This window comes from Mobula hypostoma, chromosome 17 (genome assembly GCF_963921235.1).
Source record: "Mobula hypostoma chromosome 17, sMobHyp1.1, whole genome shotgun sequence".
Lineage (NCBI taxonomy): Eukaryota > Metazoa > Chordata > Chondrichthyes > Myliobatiformes > Myliobatidae > Mobula > Mobula hypostoma.
Genome location: NC_086113.1, coordinates 41583235 through 41595252, shown reverse-complemented (window position 1 = coordinate 41595252; position 12018 = coordinate 41583235). Strand labels below are relative to the sequence as shown.

At 42.9% G+C, this 12018-nt stretch overlaps 1 protein-coding gene across 1 annotated transcript in view; it reads right to left on the bottom strand.

Annotated features, from left to right (window-relative positions):
- The window catches only part of LOC134358003 (collagen alpha-6(VI) chain-like), a 154352-nt gene that overhangs the window by 82425 nt on the left and 59909 nt on the right, over positions 1–12018 (bottom strand). The window contains 6 exon segments of the mRNA XM_063069863.1: positions 389–433; positions 548–574; positions 655–726; positions 2592–2645; positions 6858–6950; positions 9678–9826. Of these exon segments, the coding sequence (XP_062925933.1) occupies positions 389–433; positions 548–574; positions 655–726; positions 2592–2645; positions 6858–6950; positions 9678–9826 (440 nt within the window).

Here is a 12018-nt window from a genome sequence, read left to right as displayed (position 1 = left end):
TTCCTTTGTCAAAAAAGTCATGTGCAAATACTAGATTAAGATAACAACCTACAAAGACTCCCTTCCATCACTTTTACATTTGGAACATTCGTTTTAATGGGAAGCCAGTACATAAATGAAACCAATGGGTCCTGTGCCTTGAAAAAGCAGAAGAGTAGGCTTTAACCTGAAACAAAGTAAATTAATATGAAAGGTGCTTAAAATGCAAAGTGTGCAATTTGATGTGATTATGTTAAAACTTCCTGATATCTGACAGATTTGAAGACATGCAGGTATGATAGGCCTTTCAGTGGCAATGTGGTCCTTCAGGTCCTACAGCCGAATCTAACCCGGTTGTGGGGAAATGCTGGAAACAGCAGTACAAAAAGAATCTTGAATGCTCACATACCTCCTCTCCATCTATTCCATCCAAACCATCGGCAGCCGTGTCACCCTGTCAAGGGAACATTAGTCCTTCAGTGAAATATACCTAACAGATAAACAGGCATTCTATAAAGTAATTGCAAAGTTTGGATGGAAAATTGGTTATGCCTGAAAGTATATTTACCTTCTGTCCTCTATGCCCTCTTGATCCCTGAAAAACAATGAATAGTAAGTTAATACTGGAGTTTTAAACTGAGCCAAGATGCAACTTTATGCAATTAAACCACATACCTTGTGGCCATTGGGACCTTGGCATCCATCTTCTCCTCGAGCTCCAATAATACCTGGATGTCCCCTGCCACCCTAAAGAGCCGGAACATAGTTTATTGGTGACACTGAAAAGGCCATATCATGACATAAACATCATAGTAGACACTGTCCTTAAGTTTTAAAATTTCCTCCTTGTATTTTGTCTGAAATACTTCCATTTGTCACTTACCAAAGTGAAAACACAAAGGAAGTATGAAAGCAATGGCATAAATAGAAATACATTTGTATCAACCTGTGTTTGTATTGCAAGCAATAGGCAAAGAACAATCCATTTCACTATTCAAGCCTGCTCTGCCTTTCAAAATTTCAGAGCTAATTTTCTAACAAGCAAGAGAAAATCTGTGTAATAAATACAAAATGCTGGAGGAACTCAGCAGGCCAGGCAGCATGTCTGGAAAGGAGTAAACTGTCAATGCTTTGGGCCAAGACCTTTCATCTGGAGCGGGGTAATAAGAGATAAAATATCAGTGTAAGAAGATGGGGGGAGGGGAGGAAGAAGTTTAATGTAGTAGATGATAGGTGAAACCAGGAGAGGGGGCGAGGTGAAGTAAAGAGCTGGGAAGTCAATCAGTGAAAGAGATAAAGGGCTGGAGAAAGGGGAATCTGATAGGAGAGGACAGAAGGCCATGGAAGAAAGGGAAGGAGGAGGAGCACCAGAAGGAGGTGATGGGCAGGTGAGGAGATGAGGTGAGAGGTGAGAGAGGAAAACAGGAATGGGGAATGGAGAAGGAGGGCAATTACTGGAAGTCCCAGAAATTGATGTTCATGCCATCAGGTTGGAGACAAGCCCGATGGAATATAAGGTGTTGTTCCTCCAACCTGAGTGTGGCCTCATCACGGCAGTAGAGGAGACGATGGACTGACGTGTCAAAATGGGAATGGGTACTCACCAGAAGATCCCACTTTTTGTGGCCGACGGAGCATAGGTGCTCAGTGAAGTGGTCTCTCAATCTATGCTGGTTCTCAACAAAATACAGGAGGCCATACCGGGAGCACCAAATACAGCAGATGACCACAACAGACCCACAGGTGAAGCGTCGCCTCACTTGGAAGGACTGTTAGGGGAGGAGGTGTAGGGGCAGGTGTGGCACTTGTTCCACTTGCAAGGTTAAGTACCGAGAGGGAGACCAGTGGGGAGGGCCAAATGGACAAGGGAGTCTGTAGGGAGCAATCCATGGGGAAAGCAGAAAGTGAGAGGGAGGGAAAGATGTGTTGTTGTGGTGGGATCCCATTGGAGATGGTAGAAGTTATGGAGAATTATGTGCTAAACACCGAGGCTGGTGGGATGGTAGGTGAGGACAAGATGAAGCCTATCCCTGGAGGGGTGGTGAGTGGATGGGGTGAGGGCAGACATGCCTGAAGTGGAAGAGATGTGGGTGAGGACAGTGTTGATGGTGGAGGAAGAAAAGCCACTTTCTTTGAAGAAGGAGGACATCTCATTAATCCTGGAATGAAAAGACTCATCCTAAGGGCAGATACCATGGAGACAGAGGAATTGAGTGAAGAGGATGGTATTTTTACAAGTGACAGGTTGGGAAGAGGTATAGTCCAGTAGCTGTGAGAAACAGATTCACCTACTGTCACAACTGTATTTTTCTTGCAACTGTCTGCAATGTCTCTGCAAATTTGCTCCTCTAAATCCTGCTGAATATTGGGTGGTCTATAATATAATCCCACCAATGTGGTCATCTCTTCCTGTTTCATCGGTTCTACCCATAAAGCCTCAGTAGATAAGCCCTCCAGCCTGTTCTGTCTGAGCACCGTCTTGGAATTTTCCCTGACTAGTAATGCCATGTCACGCCCTTTAATACCTCCACCTCTATCATACCTAAGCATTTAAATTATTCCTGTACAAAACATCACTCTTGAAAAAGCTTGTGACATCTCATCAAACTTACCTCTTTTCCCTCTTCACCTTCATATCCTTGAAATCCTTTTTCACCTTTTTGCCCCTGAAATTAGATCATGGCAAAAACAATTATCAAGCATGCTAAAATTAGATACTGGAAGCTTCAGTGTTAGCTCAAATAATGTTTTAATCTGACAGGATTGTTTTGCATGACCCTGAATCAAGACTTAAGATCAAATCTTAATCCAAGCCACTATACCTACCAAACTAACTGACAAAAGTCTGCAATTGTCCTGATTCTCTATCATAAAAGTTAAAAAGACAATACCGTGTTAAAGAACTAAAGAATTGATTTAGACACATATGACCTGCATTTTGGCTCACTCATCAGCATGCAACTAGCAGAGTTCTGTCAAGAAATGTCCAGAAATTCTAACACAGTTAATCATTGTAAATATGCAGTTTATCTAGATTGTCAAGGAAGGCTTTTCCAATTATTTTGGAGGTAATAGTAGAGGTTCCATCCAGATACGGCACCCTAAGTTATGTCTGCTGATGGATCAGGGAGTGTTGTAATGTGAGCACTATAAAAAGTAAGTTAATACTAATTAGGATAATCGGCGGGGGGGGGTTCTACTTCCAGTGTACTTTTGTATATAGTCTTCCTGCCATGCCGTATGGGTTGTGAAAGCCTCTGTATATACATATCAGTTTTTGACCATTCTTCATTTAGGGGTGTTATATGTGGACATTTCAGCCGGGAGTCAGAAGGCTGAAGCCAGGCTAGTGATAGCTAAGGGCAGGGGGCCCAGTCTTTTGAGCCACGATTGGCTTCGCAAAATCCGGCTAAACTGGCATGAAATTAAGTATGCACACACGACAGAGGACATTCTGCAGTGGTACAGTGATGTTTTCAGGGACGAGCTAGGATCACTGAAGGGCGTGACAGTGAAACTCCATGTCGACCCTGAGGCTACACCATGATTTTTTAAGCCCAGGTCGGTGCCCTATGCCATGAAAGGCAAAGTCGAAGAGGAGCTGGAACGTCTACAGAGGCTGGGCATTATTGAGCCCATCCAGTTTTCAAGGTGGGCAGCTCCCATTGTTCCAGTTTTGAAGGCAGACAGAAAGGTGAGGATATGTGGGGATTATAAACTTACGGTGAATCAGGTCTCTAGACTGGAGGAATACCCATTGCCACGGGTGGATGATCTGTTTGTGACCCTGTCAGGGGGTAAGCTGTTCACAAAGCTGGACATGAGCCACACCTACCAACAGCTGCTGCTCGACGAGGATTCAAAGGAGTGTGTCACAATTAATACGCACAAGGGATTATTCAAGTACAATTGCCTGGTGTTTGGAGTGGCGTCCAGCCTTGCCATTTTCCAAAGGACAGAGGACACTTTGCTGCAGGGGATTCTGCACGTAGCAGTGTACCTTGATGATACTTTGATCATGGGGCTATGGAGGTGGAGCCTCTGGCTAATTTAGAACGGGTGCTGAAGAGGGTCTCAGATGCAGGGCTGCGGTTGAAACGTGGAAAATGTGTGTTCCTGGCATCGAGTGTGACTTACCTGGAACACAAGATCACAGCTGAGGGGCTTTGCGCTATGGAGGACAAAGTGAGAGCTATTAAGGAGGCCCCAGGCCCCAAGACCGTCATGTTACTCAGATCATTTTTGGGCATGGTGAATTATTATGGCAAGTTTCTTCCTGACCGCTCAAGGGTTTTGACCCCACTGTACAAGCTGCTTCACAATAACACTAAGTGGCAGTGGGGTGAAGTGCAGGAGAAAGCTTTCAAGGAAGTGAAAGAACTTCTCCATTCAGCGAAGCTGCTTGTTCACTATGACCCAGAGAAGGAGATCACCCTTGCATGCGATGCCTCGCCCTATGGAGTCCAGGCAGTTCTCTCGCATAGAGGAACTTTCAGAGAAGCCTATCGGTTTTGCTTCATGCACCCTGACAGCTGCTGAGAAGGGATATTCACAGCTAGACAAAGAAGGTCTGGCCATTGTTTTTGCAGTCAAACATTTTCATCAGTACCTTTATAGACATGTATTTACAATTTATATTGACCATAAACCACTGATAAGCCTGTTCAGTGAGACTAGATGCACCACACCACTAGCCTCAGCCAGGATACAGCGTTGGGCTCTTACATTGTCAGCCTACCAGTATACTATAGTGTACAGAGCGGATGGGGATAATGCAAGTGCAGATGCACTGAGTCGACTACCTTTACCTGAGACACCTGTTGCTACATATGTGCCTCCAGAGACTGTGTTTTCATTGGAGAGGCTGTCAGAGACACCTGTAAAGGTGAACCAGATCAAGCAGTGGACAGAGAGGGACCCAGTCCTGTCCCAAGTCAAGGCTTTTCTTTTACAAGGTTGGCCCAGGGTCATGGAAGGAGAGGAACTCAGGCCTAAACAAACGCAAGACAGAACTGAGTCTGCAGGATGGCTGCATTTTCTGGGGGGGCGAGGGTCATCGTGCCTCCCCCTGGCCATTCACAGATTGTGGAGCAAATTTATGAGGCTCAGCCAGGAGTGTCTGGAATGAAAAGCCTTGCAAGATCCTACGTTTGGTGGCCAAGAATGGATCAGGATCTGGAGAACAAGGTAAAATCATGCACGCAATGTCAGACTAATCAGAATATGCCACCACCAGCTCCTTTGCACCCATGGGGGTGTCCAGATCACCCCTGGTCTTGGCTACATTTGGACTTTGCTGTCCCTTTTATGGGGCAGATGTTTCTTGTAATGGTAGATGTGCATTCTAAATGGATCGAAGCTCACATCATGAGCAACATCACAGCCCCCTCAACCATAGACAAACTCAGGCAAGTGTTTGCAGTCCATGGGTTGTCTGACACCGGTCACAGATAATGACCTGATGTTCACCAGTGAGCTGTTCAGTGTGTTCATGCAGCAGAATGGAATTCATCACATTCGGATGGCCCCTTTCCACCCAGCCTCCAATGGTTTGTCTGAGCGGGCTTTTCAGACAGTGGAGGAAGGCCTGAAGCGGGTGACAGGGGACTCTCTTAGCATGCAGCTTTCATGTTTCCTATTTAAATACCGCCTCACACCACATACTACGACTGCCCGCACTCCAGCAGAGATGCTGATGGGGTGCAGGCCCAAGACAAGGTCGGACCTGCTGCACCTGGACACGAAGGCAAAAATGGAGAGAAAGCAGGAAAAACAGAAGGAGGGACATGATCAACATGCACGAGAGAGACAGTTAAAACCGGATGACAATGTCCATGTGAGAAACAATTAGCAATGGCTGCCTGGGGTTATTCTTCAGCAGGGTGGTCCCATCTCCTATGTTGTTAAGCTGACTGATGGGCGTGTTTTCCGCAGACATCAGGACCATGTGCACCTGCGTCATGATACCGGATCAGAGGCGGACAGTTCCATGGAGTTTCCATTTGTGAGACAGACTACGGTGGAAACATGTCCACCAGTGACTTTGCCAGAGGGCAAGGCGCTGGCAGAGGGGTCGGGGTCCCCTGAGGAGGATGGACATTCTCACGTAGACACACAGACCCCTCTCATGCCCCCAACACCAGACCCACCCAAAACACCATCACCCGTGGTGCCTGCTGGGTCACCGGGGGCAGTGCGCAGATCACAGCCCACTCGTAAACCTCCTAACAGACCGAATCTTTGACGGGAGAGGTTTTTTTGTTGTTGTCAGATTGAATGTTGAATCTGTCATGTTTTCCAGATGTTTTGTGTTGGTAAACTGTTGCTGGGATACTAGTATAAGTTTTCAGGGGTACGCAAGTTAATAACACCACTGTTTTTTATTTCCTAGTTTTTTACATTTGGGGATGTTGGATTTTAAAGGGGGAGAAGTGTTGTAATGTGAGCATTATTAAAAGAAAGTTAATGCTAATTAGGATAATGGGGGAGGGGGTTCTACTTCTGTTCTTTTACTTCTGGTGTGCTTTGTACATAGTGCACCGTACGGGTTGTGAAAGCCTCTGTATATACATATCAGTTTTTGATGTTCGAGATAAAATTATTTCTTTGGGCATGAAGTTGTCAAGTGTGCCTTTTTCAAAGTAAAAGTTACCACAGGAAAGAACCCCCTTCACTTACACGGAAAAGTGAATTTACCATTAATGAGATTTTGAACTTTGACATCAGTGAAGTTCAGTTGACATTGCACACCCCAACTTCCATTGTTTAAGGGACACAATAATGTTTAATATTCAAAGGTTCAGCCACTTAATCAACAAACAATCAGAGCCACATAAAGAAGCCTTATTCTGTTGAGTAGCATACAATCTTTGGCTTACCAAAGATCCTCTTTTTCCACGAGTTCCTCTTTTTCCTGATTCCCCTGAGCACTTGCAAATTATTTTACAGCATTCTCTCTCTGCAATTGTGTCCTGCAAGAAAATATGTTGAGAAAGATTAATCATTAGTAAGAACATTTTTAAGGTTAAGATATTTTCTATTTTATTTTTATTTATGATGTGAGCGAAGAAAGATTAAGCTCCTTAACCATTGTGAAGGGCAAATTGTAGTGGGTTTGCTTTAGAAGACACCTTTACTACAGTGTTCAGCTCTAATTCCAGGGCATTATAAAAGATATGCAAACTGCAGATACAATATATTAAGAAAAATTGTGGTTCATCCTCTGTGTCAGAGGTCTGGATAATTACACAAAGTTAGAGTCAGCCTCAAAAAAGATGCTTCTGCACTTTTTAGAGGATGATGATAGCATCCTAGTGTGGGGTACAATACGCTGTTTGGACAATTTAAACGCCGGCCCAGATAGATGGGATGTTCACTCCTCTCTCCATGGCACTGAGGCTATGAAAATTGCCCCGACTTCTGTGCTCTGTGCCTGCTAACATGACGAACTGATACCAAGGCATTGGGCCTATTGCGGGCTGCTCCAGGGTTCGCACCTAATGACTCATTTTGGTTCAGAATGTTCTTGCTCACTTCTACTGTTTGTATATTTTGAGGTTTCTCCCCCTTTCAACGTGCATCGGGTGTCGGTCTTTATTTTTTTTAAATTGGTTCTTTCGAGTTTCTTGCTTTAAGTCTATGTAACCAAACAGATCTCAAGGTTGTATAATTTATACATTCTTCGATAATAAATGTACTTTGAAACTTTGAAATAGGTTGACGTGCTAGCAGCTTAAGTACGAATACATGTGAAATAGAACGTAGAACAGTACAGCACAGGAATGGGCCCCTCTGTCCATGGTGTCAGTGCTAAACACAATGCCGAACTGAACTGCTTGTATGTGTCTATATCCCTCCATTCCCTGAATATCTACATGTCTACCTATCAGCCTCTTAAATGCCATTAAGTTACCTACTTCCACCATTACGCCCTGTCAACCTGGTCCCAATACCTTCAATTGCTGTGTAGAAAACTTGCCCACAACACCTCCTTCTAACTTCCTCCCTCTTATGACACACATGAGCATGCCTGTTATGCTCACTTATTTCAATGGATTCAAATCATGTACGAGGAGTATAAGCGTGTCAATTGAAGTTTAACTTTAGCTTCAAGGCCTCTATGATATATAAAGTTACATGCCTCAAGGAGATCTGTGCTTTTTTTGTGAGAATGATGTAATGGTCTTTTGGAGGTCACCTGATGTAATTTTCCCGCTGATGTGAGGTCACGTGATGACATGAGCACCATGGGTATATAAAGGGGAGACCCCAAATGACGCAGTTAGTTTTTAGTTTTTAGATTTCCAGCTAGAATGTACTGTGTCTCCATTTCCGTTGTGTATTTGTTTTTATGACACAGTTTCATTTTTAAAATGGAGTGTTGCGTTCTGTTGCAAGACACAATATTATTGGACTGAAAATTTTGGCTAGATGTGCTGATTTACCCTATTCCAGCAGTAGAAGGGAGAGTGAAGACTTTATCGACGTACAGGACCGAAGGATTGAGAGGAGTTAGCATCGTTCGACAGTTTAACACAGGATCGATCTTATTGAGTCTTCGTTGAAGGAGTAGCGACCTGCTACTTGCCAAAGTAACTCTTCCCAAAAGAGTAAAAAGTGCAAAGGTTTGCTCTCTAGAAACTAAGGTCAGTTGTATTAAACAGTTTATTTACTGCATCGTGAATCCTTTGGACAGAACCAGCAGGAATGTCACGTCTGTGAAGAAATCCTTCTCCAGAGAAGTCTCTCCCAATTGAATGTATAAATCTGTTGGACTTTTGAATTTACCATTTTAAGAACTATATCTGACTTTATCGCTTTAAGAACTGTTTTTGCATTTAACACTTTAAGAACCAGTGCCGAGTGACGAGTTGTTGAATGGCTGCATAAGGTTAAGGTTTTCATTTTTTTTTATTGTTTATCCATGTTTAATAAATGTTTGGTTGTTTGTATATAACATGTCTCAATTGATATTGATTGTTGCAAGTTACGTAACAATAAACATATTAATTTAAAGTAAGCCAAATAGATGCTGATTCCTACTCTTTGCATTAATGATGCTGTACAAATTGTAAGTAAGTTAATATAACAGTTTATACAGTACCCTTGGTGCAGTAAAACATCCCACCATGTAGCACAGGAGCCAATCCAAACAAATTCAGTACAGCTGTGGGCGCAGATGTTAATGTGTGACAGACAGACATGAATCATAATGTTCTCAAAAGGTCACTTGACTAGATAAAATGCCAGGAAACTCACTAACAGGCAAAAAAAGCTTTTAATGGAAACTACCCTTAATTTTCTAGTTAAACTTATGACATTTGCAAGTCTCAGATGTGCAATTTAATTTGGAATTCATGATATTAAGAGATGCACAACATATCCTTGATATCACTGCACACACCTAGAGTAGATGCATTTCATATACACTGTGGGTCCAGAATATGTTTTATCTGGATGTTATTTGTCATTTAGATATTATATATTGATTTAGTATGATAAATCAGGCATTAAACCATCTACATGTTCAGTGATATAGTTCATCAATTAAAGACCATTATACTTCTCAGATAGCTGATTTGCTTATTGATTCTAAAAAGGATTCATTTGTAAAAAACGGTTGACTAAATCAATAAACAGCTTTTTCCAGATATTTTCTAATAACTCTGATAACCTTTGATTCTTACAAAATCACTTACAATTTCTGATAATAATGCATTTCCAATATCTGGCTTGTTAATCATCAGTTCCTTTCGGTAGCCAAACCCTCTTCCGAACTCCAGTTCAGCAATTTTGTCAGCATTTTCTGTTCCTTCCAGTGGAACGAAGATCAGTGCATGGATATCCACTTGGAAAGAAGAAAAAACAATGATTGTCCATTATTAAAATCATCCTCAACTTCTTGAATCCTACATTAATTAAGATGTTTCTCTTGGACTTTTACACTTTAACACATTCCAGGATCATAAGTGAAATTTTGTTCATGAATTGTCTACTTACTTGTTGATTCTTCTGAAACATTACATGGCTAGTATTTTCCATTGCTTCAGCTCCTTTCAGTGGAGTTCAGACAAAAAATGTCAAGAGTCAGGCTTGGAAAATGAGGTCCAAGAGACGCAAAGAGATGAAGTAAGGGAATCCTATAGCTTTGAGTCTTGGTGACGGCTGCCCAGATACTGGGCAGCTCACTTACATGTAAAAAGATATTAATCAGAGTATCCTGAATGTACTCATTCTCCAAATAAGACCAGGTTTGGATTCATGTCATCTGCACTACTCATATGCATAATAATGTTAAAATGTGCATAACACATCCTTGACACCATCGAGTGTACATGGGAAGTTGCTTCTGACTGCATGTCACATACATTGTGAACCTTGGATGAGTTTTGGTGTCTGGGCAATCTCACTCATGATTTTTTTTTAAGAAGTCAGCTCTGTAGGGTGGAAGATATTACATACAATAATTTGTACAAAACCTTTGATGCATGAAAACTTCCCAGCTTGTGCCACAGGACCTAACTAGACAAATCATAAACCAGGTAAGTGGTTGGCTTTAAGTAAACTTTTATGGGAAAAAGAGAGACTGAGAAGTTTAAAAAATATATTTCTAAGGCTTAGGGCTTAGGCATCTGGAGGAAATGAGGAACAGAATGCCAAAAGTCTGTAGTCAGAGAAATGCCAAATTTTTGAAGGGTGTTAGGACTATAAAGTGCCAAGAGGCTCATCAGGATGCAGAAGCCAAAACAAAGGTTATCCTTAATGGTGAAGATTAGGATCGAAGAAGCACATTACTGCTGGAGAATGCTGTAGAGCTAGGAAGGGGCGAATGATTTGCAAGGAGATAGATGAATAAACTTGGGTGCAAATTCTTTTATGAGTTAAATGCTCTCTCTCTCCCTCTTTCACTTTCCCTCTATTCATCTACTTTTTCCTGATAGTCTGAACCATTATTCCATACACCATGGAGAAACATTTGCCACCCATTTTGCAGTGCATAAAGATCACTTGGTGAGATAAATAACTTATGCTGCCTTTTCATCATCACTGAAAGTTAGTTCACTTTTATTTTTAAAAATGGGATGTGGGAGTCACCAGCTAAGCCAGCATTTGTTGCCCAACCCTAGTTGCCCTTGAGAAGGTGGTGATGAGCTCGCTTCTTGAATGGCTGCAGTCCCTGAAGTGTAGGTACACCCACTGTGCTGTTAGGGAGGGGATTCCATGATTTTGACCCGGCGACAATGAAGGAATGGCAATATGTTTCCAAGTTAGGGTGGTGAGTGAACTGGAAGGGGATTTCCAAGTGGTGGCATTCCCTGTATCTCTGGCTTCATCCTTTTAGATGGTAGTTGTCGTGGGTCTGGAAGGAGCTGCCTTAGGAACTTCGGTGTGTCAATGCAGTGCATCTTGTAGACAGTACACACTGTTACAACTGTTTGCCGATGGTGGAGGGATTGGATGCTTGTGGAAGGGGAACCAATCAAGTGGGCTGCCTTGTACTAGATGGTGTCGAGCTTCTTGAGTGTTGATGGAGCTGCTCTCATTCAGACGAGTGGCGAGTATTCCATTACACTCCTGACCTGAGCCTTGTAGATGGTGGACCGGCTTTAGGAAATCAGGAGGTGAGTTAAACGCGACAGGATTCCTAGCCTTTGACCTGCTCTGGTAGCCATGGTGTTTATATGGCTTGACCATAGTTCACTTTCCTGTCAATCGTAACCCCCCAGGATGTAGATAGTAGGTGATTAAGTGATGGTGATGCCACTGAATGTCAGGGGATGATGGTTAGAGCCTCTCTTGTTGGAGATGGTCATTGCCTGGCACTTGCGTGGCTCAAATGTTACCTACTACTTGTCAGTCCCAGCCTGGACATTGTCCAGGTCCTGCTGCACTTGGGTATGAACTGCTTCACTATCTGAGGAATGATGAATGGTGCAGAACCTTGTGCAGTCATCTATGAACATTCCCCCTTCTGACCTTATGACGGAAGGAGGGTCATTGATGAAGCAGTTGAAGATGGTTGGTCCTAGAACACTTCCC